Consider the following 16307-nt stretch of genomic DNA (forward strand, 5'->3'; position numbering starts at 1 on the left):
CATTAAAATATATATCTTTAAAGGTAGTAAAAAATTTGACAGTTTTTATGTCATTGATTTTAATTTGGCGAAGGTTCACTAAAATGGGCCTTTTTTCCATCTTTAAAAGGCTATAACTTGGGCTTGTGGAATGATTATGTTGTTATCTGCATTAAAATAAACAACCTTGATGGGAGAATATAATATGACCGTTTTTACGCCATTGATTTTAATTTTGCGAAGGTTTACTGAAATGGGCCTTCTTTCCATCTTTAAAAGCCCATAACTTGATCAAATGAACTCGGACTTCGATATGGCACATCTTTATGGGCTTGTGGAATGATTATGTTGTTATCTGCATTAATATATATAACTTTAAAGGTAGTAAAAAAATGACCGTTCTTATGTCATTGATTTTAATTTTGGGAAGGTTTACTGAAATGGGCCTTCTTTCCATCTTTTAAAGCCCATAACTGAAATGAACTCGGATTTCAATATGGCATACCTTTATGGGCTTATGGAATGATTATGTTGTTATCTGCATTAAAATATACAACTTTAAAGGTAGTAAAAAATATGACCGTTTTTATGTCATTGATTTTTATTTTGCGAAGGTTTATAGAAATGGGCCTCCTTTCCATCTTTAAAACCCCATAACTTGGTCAAGTGAACTCGGAATTGGATGTGTAGTAGGATAAGTGTCTTGTATATATTTAAGTATAACTCTTTGTTGTAAATGTATATCAACAAGTATTTGAATGTAACGGCTAGCTGTCTAATAGTCGTTAGCATCTAAAGTATCTCCTGTTGTAAAGTGGCCAACCTGGCAACTCTAAAATGTTAAGTATCGATATTGATCGCAGCCAACTTCACGTAATCGTATGTAAAACCGACGCTATGTAAAACCAGCCTATTGCGAACAAGAAGGAGAACAGTTCAGTTTAATAAAGTGTTTAATAAGTATAGCAGTTTATACTACTATAAACTTCAGAAGTGGTTCTGACCCATAAAATGGATCTAATTGATGTCCAAAAGTTCACGGTCGTCCAGCTCAAAAGGTGGTTGGCGGCATTAAACTTGCCGACGATCGGCAATAAGGCCGAACTGGCGGCACGACTAAATGGCGTGGACCCGCTAGTTCGTGGAACTCGCCCGGAGTCCCCACTGCCGCAGTACGCTGACAACGAGCTCCTGGCTGATCGGGCTCAGGAGTTAGAGCCGGAAGATGACTTGGGGGAGGATTTCTCTGCTGAGGATGCCAACCCTAGGTCGGAACTGATTCCTGCAGCGGCTTCAAGGCCCAAGGGAGACGAGTGGTTTGCTGTAGCCGAAGGAGTGTTGTCGCTACAACAAATACGCGCTGAAATCGAAGCTGGTAAGGAGCTCCAGAACATTCTTGCACAAGTAAGAGCCGCGTCGCAAGCAGTTGGCAATGACGTCATCAACATGGCCGAAAACTGCAACCAAGCAGTGAGCAGCGAGGGAGTAAAGCGAGCGGCGAAAACTTCGAGGAAGCAGTTGGCGGAAAAATACCAAGCACCGATGGAAGTGCTGATATCGATAGCGAAACCGATATCGATGTAAGAAACAGTGTTGAGCAACAACGAGTGGCAGTTGTAAACAAAGGACTAGAAGCGCCAAATGTCACTTTCATTTGCCAAGGAAATCATCATGGATTTTGATGGATCTTCTTGTGCAAACATTTGGACCCAGCAAGTACGCAACATTGCTGAAATGTACAACCTGGATGCAGTGGGCATGAAGATGGTGATTGTGTCCAAACTGAAGGGTGTCGCTCAGCGCTGGTTGCATGCAAATGCAACGCGTATTATGGAGCCGGCAGAGAATCTTTTGGAACAGCTGATTTTAGCATTCGGCGATAAGCTTTCAAAAGCAGAGGCACGACGCAAATTTGAAGATTTAAAGTGGCATCATTCCGAAAAGTTCGCGGTGTATTTTGAGGCAAAGACAATGCTAGCCAGCAGCATCAACATCGAACCGGACGAATTGGTTGATCAGATAGTCGAGGGAATACCAGCACAGAATTTGCGTGATCAAGCCCGGATCCAATGCTTCACAGATCCGATGCAAACTCTCCGTGCGTTTGCTGGTATCCGTTTGGACAAGCCAAAGGAGTTGGTGTCGAAGGAGCTGAACAGGAATAGGAGCGACAACGGAGGATTCCGCTGCGGTAATTGCAACGCCAGAGGACACATCGCTAAGAATTGTCGAAAGCCAGCAAGGGTGCCAGGATCCTGCTATGCTTGTGGCAAGTTCGGCCACTTCGTAGCCCAATGCGAGGAAAGGAAGGGAAATGCTGAAAATAAATATGTAAGGTGTATTAAAATTTATTTTGACAATCAAATTATATCTCCTATGGTTACAGCATGCATCTTAGACTCTGGCAGTCCAATTTCATTGATTAAATTATCTTTGTTGCCCAGGGAGGCCAAACTACATGAAGTTAAAGAACATTATTTTGGTATAAATAGAAGCCCATTACAAATCTATGGAAAAATTTTATGTTTTGTATTAAAAGAAAAAATAAAATGTTACTTCAATTTAACAGTTGTTGCCAATGAGTCTATGATGTATGATGTGGTTTTGGGTAGAAATTTCATGGATGCTTGCGATTTAAATTTAGATTTAAGAACTTTAAAGATGATAACTGTAGAAGATATATCAAAACATAACCCGACGAGTGCTACTAGTGATCTGTCGTTGCGCATTGCTGAAGTAAATCATAATATTGAGTGTTTAGATGACTATATAACCGAGAATGTTTTGGAATTGGCGACTGAAGCTGTAAAAGCGGAACATGCAGTCGTGAAAGATCATAATAAAAGAATAGGTCACAGGGCGATGATACAAAACAATGAAACAACGAGTCAAACAGTTACGAGACGAAACAATGAAACAATGAGTCAAACAGTTACGGGACGAAACAGTAAAACAATGAGTCAAACAGTTACGGGACGAAATAGTGAAAATGACGGTCAAACAGTTACGAGACGAAATAGTGGAAATATCGGTCAGACAGTTATGAGACTTAACAATGAAAAAACGGAATGTACAAATGTAAACAGGCAACTGGAAATTGACAATTTTGAAACCGAAATACTTAATATCGACTGTACAAACAACGAAACGATTGAATTTAACTGGGACAAAAGCATTACTTATCAAATACAATGTCGTTTCTTGAAAATAATTGAAAACAGTTATGTAAAAGCAACTAGACCTGAAAAGCCAATGATTAGAGCAGAAATGAAGCTATGCCTAGATAATGCAAAACCTTTCAGTTGTAGTCCTCGACGATTATCATATACAGAAAAGGATAAGCTTCAAAAATTACTAGACGAATATTTGAAAAGCGATATAATAAGACCAAGCGAATCAGAATTTGCATCTCCGATAGTATTAGTCAAGAAGAAAACAGGTGAAATTAGATTATGCATTGATTATAGGAAACTTAACAAAGCACTGCTAAAAGACAACTACCCACTGCCACACATCGATGATTTATTAGATAAATTAGTGGACAAAAAAGTATTCTCGAAGTTAGATCTTAAAAATGGATATTTTCATGTTTTTGTAAATGAAGAATCTGTCAAATATACTTCATTCGTGACTCCACTAGGACAATTTGAATTTTTAAGAATGCCAATGGGTATCAAAAACGCACCGGCTGTTTTTCAACGCTTTGTTAATAAAATTTTTGATGACATGATTAGAAACAACAAAGTAGTAGTGTACATGGATGATATAATGGTCGCCAGCAAAGATATTTATGAGCATTTGGAAACATTAGAAGAAATATTTAAAAGGCTTACACAGAACAGATTAGAGCTTAGAATGGATAAATGTGAGTTTTTAAAATCAAATATAAAGTATTTAGGATTTTTGATTTCCGAGAATGGCATCAGGGCAGACGATAAGGGCATTGAAGCCGTAAAAAATTTTCCAGTTCCCTCCAAGGTACAGGCAGTACAAAGTTTTTTGGGACTTTCTTCATATTTTCGAAGGTTTATAAAGGATTTCTCTACAATAGCAAAACCTTTGTACGACCTGTTAAGGAAAGACAAACCATTTCAATTTGGTGAAGTAGAGATGAATTGCTTTCTCAGTCTAAAGGAAAAACTTATTGAGTCACCAGTACTAGCGTTATATAATTACAAAGACGATACAGAATTACATTGTGACGCCAGCGCTCTGGGATTTGGTGCAGTACTGTTACAAAAGAAAGATGATGGCAAGTTACACCCTGTATTCTATTTCTCTAAGCGTACTACAGCAGATGAGGCTAAATTACATAGTTTTGAACTCGAGACTTTAGCGGTTATTTATGCTCTTCGTAGATTTAGGATATATTTGCAAGGAAAGCATGTGAGACTAGTAACCGACTGTATTGCACTTAAGTTAACACTTAATAAGGCAGAACTTAATCCGAAGATATCGAGATGGGCCTTGGAGATGGAAAACTATGATCTTGAGATATGTCACAGGGCTGGAAACAAAATGCAACATGTGGATGCTCTCAGCAGGTATAATAATATTCTAATAGTAGAAACCAACAGTTTTGAAGAAAATTTAGTCATTTGTCAAGGAAAAGATTTAAGAATTAAGAAGCTTAAAACCGTTTTAGAGAAAGCAGAACTTAAATTATTTGAAATGAGAAATGGTGTAGTGTACAGAAAAGCAAATGGCAATAGAATACTGTTTTACGTGCCAGAAGAAATGGAAAATCAGGTACTATATAAATACCATAACGAAATAGGACATGTAGGAAGAGATAAAATGATGGACATAATTTCAAAAACGTATTGGTTTCCAAGCTTGAAAGAAAAGTGTGTTGCGCATATAGAAAATTGTTTAAAATGTGTAGCGTTTTCACCAAAATCAGGTAAAGGAGAAGGTTTTTTGAACAGTATTCCCAAGGGAAGCAAACCATTCGAGTTAATACACATTGACCATTATGGTCCAGTAGACTCATCGAGAGCAAAAAAGCATATTTTTGTGGTAGTCGACGGATTTACGAAATTTGTAAGACTCTATTCAACTAAATCAACAAGTACTAGGGAGGTAATAACGGCATTAAAAGATTACTTTAGGGCATACAGTCGTCCAAAATGTATAGTTTCAGACCGCGGTAGTTGTTTTACGTCTAAGGACTTCGAAGAATTCATGGAAGAGTATAATGTGAAGCATATTAAGATAGCCACAGGCTCACCACAGGCAAATGGTCAAGTCGAAAGGATTAACAGGAGCCTTGGACCAATGATAGCAAAATTAATTGATCAAAGTAAAGGTGTATACTGGGACAATGTTATAGATAAAATAGAACATGCTCTTAATAATACGTTGCACAGAAGTATAAGACAACTTCCGAGTAAAATGCTGTTTGGAGTAGAACAAAAAGGAAAGATTGTTGATGAACTTAAGGAAAAGCTAGAGGACATAAATGAAAATACAAAATTAGATAGTTTAGCACAAATAAGAAAAAAAGCTGCGACCCACCAAAAACAAGTTCAAGATTATAACGAAAAATTATATAATAAAAGACGTGTAAAGGCTAAAGGGTATAAAAAAGGAGACTATGTAATGGTGAAGAATTTTGACTCGACTGTTGGGACTGCTAGGAAACTGATTCCCAAACATAAGGGACCATATGTGATTGCAAAAGCGATGCGCAATGACAGGTTTTTATTAAAAGACGTCGAAGGGTTTCAATTAGCACGAAGTCCTTATCTAGGTGTTTGGAGTGCCCAAAATTTAAGACATTGGATAAAGAATAAAAATAAAAGTAAAAAACAAAAATAAAAATGTAAAGTATAACAAGAAAATGAAACTTATGTAACCATAACCATAACCATTGATATAATAAGCATAACTTTTAAATCAATATATCTTGATCAGGTGATCAACCAGTCAGGATGGCCGAATTGTAGTAGGATAAGTGTCTTGTATATATTTAAGTATAACTCTTTGTTGTAAATGTATATCAACAAGTATTTGAATGTAACGGCTAGCTGTCTAATAGTCGTTAGCATCTAAAGTATCTCCTGTTGTAAAGTGGCCAACCTGGCAACTCTAAAATGTTAAGTATCGATATTGATCGCAGCCAACTTCACGTAATCGTATGTAAAACCGACGCTATGTAAAACCAGCCTATTGCGAACAAGAAGGAGAACAGTTCAGTTTAATAAAGTGTTTAATAAGTATAGCAGTTTATACTACTATAAACTTCAGAAGTGGTTCTGACCCATAAAATGGATCTAATTGATGTCCAAAAGTTCACGGTCGTCCAGCTCAAAAGGTGGTTGGCGGCATTAAACTTGCCGACGATCGGCAATAAGGCCGAACTGGCGGCACGACTAAATGGCGTGGACCCGCTAGTTCGTGGAACTCGCCCGGAGTCCCCACTGCCGCAGTACGCTGACAACGAGCTCCTGGCTGATCGGGCTCAGGAGTTAGAGCCGGAAGATGACTTGGGGGAGGATTTCTCTGCTGAGGATGCCAACCCTAGGTCGGAACTGATTCCTGCAGCGGCTTCAAGGCCCAAGGGAGACGAGTGGTTTGCTGTAGCCGAAGGAGTGTTGTCGCTACAACAAATACGCGCTGAAATCGAAGCTGGTAAGGAGCTCCAGAACATTCTTGCACAAGTAAGAGCCGCGTCGCAAGCAGTTGGCAATGACGTCATCAACATGGCCGAAAACTGCAACCAAGCAGTGAGCAGCGAGGGAGTAAAGCGAGCGGCGAAAACTTCGAGGAAGCAGTTGGCGGAAAAATACCAAGCACCGATGGAAGTGCTGATATCGATAGCGAAACCGATATCGATGTAAGAAACAGTGTTGAGCAACAACGAGTGGCAGTTGTAAACAAAGGACTAGAAGCGCCAAATGTCACTTTCATTTGCCAAGGAAATCATCATGGATTTTGATGGATCTTCTTGTGCAAACATTTGGACCCAGCAAGTACGCAACATTGCTGAAATGTACAACCTGGATGCAGTGGGCATGAAGATGGTGATTGTGTCCAAACTGAAGGGTGTCGCTCAGCGCTGGTTGCATGCAAATGCAACGCGTATTATGGAGCCGGCAGAGAATCTTTTGGAACAGCTGATTTTAGCATTCGGCGATAAGCTTTCAAAAGCAGAGGCACGACGCAAATTTGAAGATTTAAAGGGGCATCATTCCGAAAAGTTCGCGGTGTATTTTGAGGCAAAGACAATGCTAGCCAGCAGCATCAACATCGAACCGGACGAATTGGTTGATCAGATAGTCGAGGGAATACCAGCACAGAATTTGCGTGATCAAGCCCGGATCCAATGCTTCACAGATCCGATGCAAACTCTCCGTGCGTTTGCTGGTATCCGTTTGGACAAGCCAAAGGAGTTGGTGTCGAAGGAGCTGAACAGGAATAGGAGCGACAACGGAGGATTCCGCTGCGGTAATTGCAACGCCAGAGGACACATCGCTAAGAATTGTCGAAAGCCAGCAAGGGTGCCAGGATCCTGCTATGCTTGTGGCAAGTTCGGCCACTTCGTAGCCCAATGCGAGGAAAGGAAGGGAAATGCTGAAAATAAATATGTAAGGTGTATTTAAATTTATTTTGACAATCAAATTATATCTCCTATGGTTACAGCATGCATCTTAGACTCTGGCAGTCCAATTTCATTGATTAAATTATCTTTGTTGCCCAGGGAGGCCAAACTACATGAAGTTAAAGAACATTATTTTGGTATAAATAGAAGCCCATTACAAATCTATGGAAAAATTTTATGTTTTGTATTAAAAGAAAAAATAAAATGTTACTTCAATTTAACAGTTGTTGCCAATGAGTCTATGATGTATGATGTGGTTTTGGGTAGAAATTTCATGGATGCTTGCGATTTAAATTTAGATTTAAGAACTTTAAAGATGATAACTGTAGAAGATATATCAAAACAAAACCCGACGAGTGCTACTAGTGATCTGTCGTTGCGCATTGCTGAAGTAAATCATAATATTGAGTGTTTAGATGACTATATAACCGAGAATGTTTTGGAATTGGCGACTGAAGCTGTAAAAGCGGAACATGCAGTCGTGAAAGATCATAATAAAAGAATAGGTCACAGGGCGATGATACAAAACAATGAAACAACGAGTCAAACAGTTACGAGACGAAACAATGAAACAATGAGTCAAACAGTTACGGGACGAAACAGTAAAACAATGAGTCAAACAGTTACGGGACGAAATAGTGAAAATGACGGTCAAACAGTTACGAGACGAAATAGTGGAAATATCGGTCAGACAGTTATGAGACTTAACAATGAAAAAACGGAATGTACAAATGTAAACAGGCAACTGGAAATTGACAATTTTGAAACCGAAATACTTAATATCGACTGTACAAACAACGAAACGATTGAATTTAACTGGGACAAAAGCATTACTTATCAAATACAATGTCGTTTCTTGAAAATAATTGAAAACAGTTATGTAAAAGCAACTAGACCTGAAAAGCCAATGATTAGAGCAGAAATGAAGCTATGCCTAGATAATGCAAAACCTTTCAGTTGTAGTCCTCGACGATTATCATATACAGAAAAGGATAAGCTTCAAAAATTACTAGACGAATATTTGAAAAGCGATATAATAAGACCAAGCGAATCAGAATTTGCATCTCCGATAGTATTAGTCAAGAAGAAAACAGGTGAAATTAGATTATGCATTGATTATAGGAAACTTAACAAAGCACTGCTAAAAGACAACTACCCACTGCCACACATCGATGATTTATTAGATAAATTAGTGGACAAAAAAGTATTCTCGAAGTTAGATCTTAAAAATGGATATTTTCATGTTTTTGTAAATGAAGAATCTGTCAAATATACTTCATTCGTGACTCCACTAGGACAATTTGAATTTTTAAGAATGCCAATGGGTATCAAAAACGCACCGGCTGTTTTTCAACGCTTTGTTAATAAAATTTTTGATGACATGATTAGAAACAACAAAGTAGTAGTGTACATGGATGATATAATGGTCGCCAGCAAAGATATTTATGAGCATTTGGAAACATTAGAAGAAATATTTAAAAGGCTTACACAGAACAGATTAGAGCTTAGAAAGGATAAATGTGAGTTTTTAAAATCAAATATAAAGTATTTAGGATTTTTGATTTCCGAGAATGGCATCAGGGCAGACGATAAGGGCATTGAAGCCGTAAAAAATTTTCCAGTTCCCTCCAAGGTACAGGCAGTACAAAGTTTTTTGGGACTTTCTTCATATTTTCGAAGGTTTATAAAGGATTTCTCTACAATAGCAAAACCTTTGTACGACCTGTTAAGGAAAGACAAACCATTTCAATTTGGTGAAGTAGAGATGAATTGCTTTCTCAGTCTAAAGGAAAAACTTATTGAGTCACCAGTACTAGCGTTATATAATTACAAAGACGATACAGAATTACATTGTGACGCCAGCGCTCTGGGATTTGGTGCAGTACTGTTACAAAAGAAAGATGATGGCAAGTTACACCCTGTATTCTATTTCTCTAAGCGTACTACAGCAGATGAGGCTAAATTACATAGTTTTGAACTCGAGACTTTAGCGGTTATTTATGCTCTTCGTAGATTTAGGATATATTTGCAAGGAAAGCATGTGAGACTAGTAACCGACTGTATTGCACTTAAGTTAACACTTAATAAGGCAGAACTTAATCCGAAGATATCGAGATGGGCCTTGGAGATGGAAAACTATGATCTTGAGATATGTCACAGGGCTGGAAACAAAATGCAACATGTGGATGCTCTCAGCAGGTATAATAATATTCTAATAGTAGAAACCAACAGTTTTGAAGAAAATTTAGTCATTTGTCAAGGAAAAGATTTAAGAATTAAGAAGCTTAAAACCGTTTTAGAGAAAGCAGAACTTAAATTATTTGAAATGAGAAATGGTGTAGTGTACAGAAAAGCAAATGGCAATAGAATACTGTTTTACGTGCCAGAAGAAATGGAAAATCAGGTACTATATAAATACCATAACGAAATAGGACATGTAGGAAGAGATAAAATGATGGACATAATTTCAAAAACGTATTGGTTTCCAAGCTTGAAAGAAAAGTGTGTTGCGCATATAGAAAATTGTTTAAAATGTGTAGCGTTTTCACCAAAATCAGGTAAAGGAGAAGGTTTTTTGAACAGTATTCCCAAGGGAAGCAAACCATTCGAGTTAATACACATTGACCATTATGGTCCAGTAGACTCATCGAGAGCAAAAAAGCATATTTTTGTGGTAGTCGACGGATTTACGAAATTTGTAAGACTCTATTCAACTAAATCAACAAGTACTAGGGAGGTAATAACGGCATTAAAAGATTACTTTAGGGCATACAGTCGTCCAAAATGTATAGTTTCAGACCACGGTAGTTGTTTTACGTCTAAGGACTTCGAAGAATTCATGGAAGAGTATAATGTGAAGCATATTAAGATAGCCACAGGCTCACCACAGGCAAATGGTCAAGTCGAAAGGATTAACAGGAGTCTTGGACCAATGATAGCAAAATTAATTGATCAAAGTAAAGGTGTATACTGGGACAATGTTATAGATAAAATAGAACATGCTCTTAATAATACGTTGCACAGAAGTATAAGACAACTTCCGAGTAAAATGCTGTTTGGAGTAGAACAAAAAGGAAAGATTGTTGATGAACTTAAGGAAAAGCTAGAGGACATAAATGAAAATACAAAATTAGATAGTTTAGCACAAATAAGAAAAAAAGCTGCGACCCACCAAAAACAAGTTCAAGATTATAACGAAAAATTATATAATAAAAGACGTGTAAAGGCTAAAGGGTATAAAAAAGGAGACTATGTAATGGTGAAGAATTTTGACTCGACTGTTGGGACTGCTAGGAAACTGATTCCCAAACATAAGGGACCATATGTGATTGCAAAAGCGATGCGCAATGACAGGTTTTTATTAAAAGACGTCGAAGGGTTTCAATTAGCACGAAGTCCTTATCTAGGTGTTTGGAGTGCCCAAAATTTAAGACATTGGATAAAGAATAAAAATAAAAGTAAAAAACAAAAATAAAAATGTAAAGTATAACAAGAAAATGAAACTTATGTAACCATAACCATAACCATTGATATAATAAGCATAACTTTTAAATCAATATATCTTGATCAGGTGATCAACCAGTCAGGATGGCCGAATTGTAGTAGGATAAGTGTCTTGTATATATTTAAGTATAACTCTTTGTTGTAAATGTATATCAACAAGTATTTGAATGTAACGGCTAGCTGTCTAATAGTCGTTAGCATCTAAAGTATCTCCTGTTGTAAAGTGGCCAACCTGGCAACTCTAAAATGTTAAGTATCGATATTGATCGCAGCCAACTTCACGTAATCGTATGTAAAACCGACGCTATGTAAAACCAGCCTATTGCGAACAAGAAGTGAAGGAGAACAGTTCAGTTTAATAAGGTGTTTAATAAGTATAGCAGTTTATACTACTATAGATGTGATTATGTTGTTATCTGCATTAAAATATATAACTCAAAAGGTAGTAAAAAATATGACCGTTTTTATGTCATTGATTTTAATTTTGCGAAGGCTTACAGAAATGGGCCTCCTTTCCATCTTTAAAAGCCCATAGCTTGGTCAAGTGAACTCGGAATTGCATGTGGCATACATTTATGGGCTTGTGGAATGATTATGTTGTTATCTGCACTAAAATATATAACTTTAAAGGTAGTAAAAAATATTACCGTTTTATGTTATTGATTTTAATTTTGCGAAGGCTTACATAAATTGGCCTCCTTTCCATCTTTAAAAGCCAATAACTTGGTCAAGTGAACTCGGAATTGGATGTGGCATACCTTAATGGGCTGGTGGAATGATTATGTTGTTATCTGCATTTAAATATATATGACCGTTTTTATTTGATTGATTTTAATTTTGCGAAGGTTTACTGAAATGGACTTTCATTCCATCTTTAAGAGCCTATAACTTAGTCAAATAAACTCGGTTTTCGATATGGCATACCTTTATGGGCTTGTGGAATGATGACGTTGTTACCTGCATTAAAATATATATCTTTAAAGGTAGTAAAAAATTTGACAGTTTTTATGTCATTGATTTTAATTTGGCGAAGGTTCACTAAAATGGGCCTTTTTTCCATCTTTAAAAGGCTATAACTTGGGCTTGTGGAATGATTATGTTGTTATCTGCATTAAAATATATAACCTTGAAGGGAGAATATAATATGACCGTTTTTACGCCATTGATTTTAATTTTGCGAAGGTTTACTGAAATGGGCCTTCTTTCCATCTTTAAAAGCCCATAACTTGATCAAATGAACTCGGACTTCGATATGGCACATCTTTATGGGCTTGTGGAATGATTATGTTGTTATCTGCATTAACATATATAACTTTAAAGGTAGTAAAAAAATGACCGTTCTTATGTCATTGATTTTAATTTTGGGAAGGTTTACTGAAATGGGCCTTCTTTCCATCTTTTAAAGCCCATAACTGAAATGAACTCGGATTTCAATATGGCATACCTTTATGGGCTTATGGAATGATTATGTTGTTATCTGCATTAAAATATACAACTTTATAGGTAGTAAAAAATATGACCGTTTTTATGTCATTGATTTTTATTTTGCGAAGGTTTATAGAAATGGGCCTCCTTTCCATCTTTAAAACCCCATAACTTGGTCAAGTGAACTCGGAATTGGATGTGATTATGTTGTTATCTGCATTAAAATATATAACTCAAAAGGTAGTAAAAAATATGACCGTTTTTATGTCATTGATTTTAATTTTGCGAAGGCTTACAGAAATGGGCCTCCTTTCCATCTTTAAAAGCCCATAGCTTGGTCAAGTGAACTCGGAATTGCATGTGGCATACATTTATGGGCTTGTGGAATGATTATGTTGTTATCTGCACTAAAATATATAACTTTAAAGGTAGTAAAAAATATTACCGTTTTTTGTTATTGATTTTAATTTTGCGAAGGTTTACATAAATTGGCCTCCTTTCCATCTTTAAAAGCCAATAACTTGGTCAAATGAACTCGGAATTGGATATGGCATACCTTAATGGGCTGGTGGAATGATTATGTTGTTATCTGCATTAAAATATATAACTTAAAAGGTAGTAAAAAATATGACCGCTTTTATGTCATTGATTTTAATTTAGCAAAGGTTTACTGAAGTGGGCCTTCTTTCCATCTTTAAAAGCCCATAACTTGATCAAATGAACTCAGACTTCGATATGGCACATCTTTATGGGCTCGTGGAATGATTATGTTCTTATCTGCTTTAATATATACAACTTTAAAGGTAGTACAAAATATGACCGTTTTTATGTCATTGATTTTAATTTTGCGAAGGTTTATAGAAATGGGCCGCCTTTCCATTTTTAAAAGCCCATAACTTGGTCAAGTGAACTCGGAATTGCATGTGGCATACCTTTATGGGCTTGTGGAATGATTATGTTGTTATCTGCATTAAAATATATAACTCAAAAGGGAGTAAAAAATATGACCGTTTTTATGTCATTGATTTTAATTTTGCGAAGGCTTACAGAAATGGGCCTCCTTTCCATCTTTAAAAGCCCATAACTTGGTCAAATGAACTCGGAATTCGATATGGCTACCTTTATGGGCTTGTGGAATGATTATGTTGGTATCTGCATTAATAAATAAACCTTTAAAGGTTGTAAAAAATATAACCGTTTTTATGTGATTGATTTTAATTTTGCGAAGGTTTACAGAAATGGGCCTTCTTTCCATCTTTAAAAGGCCATAACTTGGTCAAATTAACTCGGACTTCGATATGGCACCTCTTTATGGGCTTGTGGAATGATTATGTTGTTATCTGCATTAATATATATATCTTTAAAGGTAGTAAAAAAACTGACCGTTCTTATGTCATTGATTTTAATTTTGCGAAGGTTTACTGAAATGGGCCTCCTTTCCATTTTTAAAACCCCATAACTTGGTCATATGAACTCGGTTTTCGATATGGCATACCTTAATAGGCTTGTGGAATGATTATGTTGTTATCTGCATTAAAATATATAACCTTAAAAGAAGTAAAAAATATGACCGATTTTATGCCATTGATTTTAATTTTGCGAAGGTGTACTGAAATGGGCCTTCTTTCCATCTTTAAAAGCCCATAACTTGATCAAATGAACTCGGACTTCGATATGGCACCTCTTTATGGGCTTGTGGAATGATTATGTTGTTATCTGCATTAATATATATATCTTTAAAGGTAGTAAAAAAAATGACCGTTCTTATGTCATTGATTTTAATTTTGCGAAGGTTTACTGAAATGGGCCTCCTTTCATCTTTAAAACCCCATAACTTGGTCATATGAACTCGGTTTTCGATATGGCATACATTTTTGGGCTTGTGGAATGATTATGTTGTTATCTGCATTAAAATATATAACTTAAAAGGTAGTACAAAATATGACCGTTTTTATGTCATTGATCTTAATTTTGCGAAGGTTTACAGAAATGAGCCTTCATTCCATCTTTAAAAGCCCATAACTTGGTGAAATGAGCTCGGATTTCGATATGGCATACCTTTATGGGCTTGTGGAATGATTATGTTGTTATCTGCATTAAAATATATATCTTAATAGGTAGTACAAAATATGACCGTTTTTATGTCATTGATTTTTATTTTGCGAAGGTTTACAGAAATGGGAATCCTTTCCATCTTTAAAAGGCCATAACTTGGTCAAATTAACAAGGAGTTCGATATGGCATACCTTAATGAGCTTGTGGAATGATTATGTTGTTATCTGCATTAAAATATATAACTCAAAAGGTAGTAAAAAATATGACCGTTTTTATGTCATTGATTTTAATTTTGCGAAGGCTTACAGAAATGGGCCTCCTTTCCATCTTTAAAAGCCCATAGCTTGGTCAAGTGAACTCGGAATTGCATGTGGCATACATTTATGGGCTTGTGGAATGATTATGTTGTTATCTGCACTAAAATATATAACTTTAAAGGTAGTAAAAAATATTACCGTTTTATGTTATTGATTTTAATTTTGCGAAGGTTTACATAAATTGGCCTCCTTTCCATCTTTAAAAGCCAATAACTTGGTCAAGTGAACTCGGAATTGGATATGGCATACCTTAATGGGCTGGTGGAATGATTATGTTGTTATCTGCATTAAAATATATATGACCGTTTTTATGTCATTGATTTTAATTTTGCGAAGGTTTACTGAAATGGGCCTTCATTCCATCTTTAAGAGCCTATAACTTAGTCAAATAAACTCGGTTTTCGATATGGCATACCTTTATGGGCTTGTGGAATGATGACGTTGTTACCTGCATTAAAATATATATCTTTAAAGGTAGTAAAAAATTTGACAGTTTTTATGTCATTGATTTTAATTTGGCGAAGGTTCACTAAAATGGGCCTTTTTTCCATCTTTAAAAGGCTATAACTTGGGCTTGTGGAATGATTATGTTGTTATCTGCATTAAAATATATAACCTTGAAGGGAGAATATAATATGACCGTTTTTACGCCATTGATTTTAATTTTGCGAAGGTTTACTGAAATGGGCCTTCTTTCCATCTTTAAAAGCCCATAACTTGATCAAATGAACTCGGACTTCGATATGGCACATCTTTATGGGCTTGTGGAATGATTATGTTGTTATCTGCATTAACATATATAACTTTAAAGGTAGTAAAAAAATGACCGTTCTTATGTCATTGATTTTAATTTTGGGAAGGTTTACTGAAATGGGCCTTCTTTCCATCTTTTAAAGCCCATAACTGAAATGAACTCGGATTTCAATATGGCATACCTTTATGGGCTTATGGAATGATTATGTTGTTATCTGCACTAAAATATATAACTTTAAAGGTAGTAAAAAATATTACCGTTTTTTGTTATTGATTTTAATTTTGCGAAGGTTTACATAAATTGGCCTCCTTTCCATCTTTAAAAGCCAATAACTTGGTCAAGTGAACTCGGAATTGGATATGGCATACCTTAATGGGCTGGTGGAATGATTATGTTGTTATCTGCATTAAAATATATAACTTAAAAGGTAGTAAAAAATATGACCGCTTTTATGTCATTGATTTTAATTTAGCAAAGGTTTACTGAAGTGGGCCTTCTTTCCATCTTTAAAAGCCCATAACTTGATCAAATGAACTCAGACTTCGATATGGCACATCTTTATGGGCTCGTGGAATGATTATGTTCTTATCTGCTTTAATATATACAACTTTAAAGGTAGTACAAAATATGACCGTTTTTATGTCATTGATTTTAATTTTTCGAAGGTTTA

The 16307-nt window shown here is 36.0% G+C and overlaps 2 protein-coding genes across 2 annotated transcripts; both read left to right on the forward strand.

The window, feature by feature from the left end:
• The first annotated feature begins 1619 nt into the window (after positions 1-1619).
• Positions 1620-3496, forward strand: LOC118878467 (uncharacterized). The gene is made up of 2 exons (XM_036821461.3): positions 1620-2310; positions 2366-3496. The coding sequence occupies exons 1-2, from the start codon at positions 1621-1623 to the stop codon at positions 2375-2377; spliced, it is 702 nt and encodes a 233-aa protein (XP_036677356.2). The 5' UTR covers position 1620; the 3' UTR covers positions 2378-3496.
• Positions 3497-6890: 3394 nt separating this feature from the next.
• Positions 6891-7853, forward strand: LOC118878566 (uncharacterized). The gene is made up of 2 exons (XM_036821586.3): positions 6891-7568; positions 7624-7853. Exons 1-2 carry the CDS (start codon positions 6909-6911, stop codon positions 7633-7635), a joined length of 672 nt encoding a protein of 223 aa, XP_036677481.3. The 5' UTR covers positions 6891-6908; the 3' UTR covers positions 7636-7853.
• The last annotated feature ends 8454 nt before the right edge of the window (positions 7854-16307 follow it).

This window comes from Drosophila suzukii, chromosome 3 (assembly GCF_043229965.1).
Source record: "Drosophila suzukii chromosome 3, CBGP_Dsuzu_IsoJpt1.0, whole genome shotgun sequence".
NCBI classification, from domain to species: Eukaryota; Metazoa; Arthropoda; class Insecta; order Diptera; family Drosophilidae; genus Drosophila; species Drosophila suzukii.

What these genes read in the sequence shown, in the direction of transcription:
- LOC118878566 (XM_036821586.3), top strand. Translation starts at nt 6,909, where the DNA reads ATGGATTTTGATGGATCTTCTTGTGCAAACATTTGGACCCAGCAAGTA.
- LOC118878467 (XM_036821461.3), top strand. Translation starts at nt 1,621, where the DNA reads ATGTCACTTTCATTTGCCAAGGAAATCATCATGGATTTTGATGGATCT.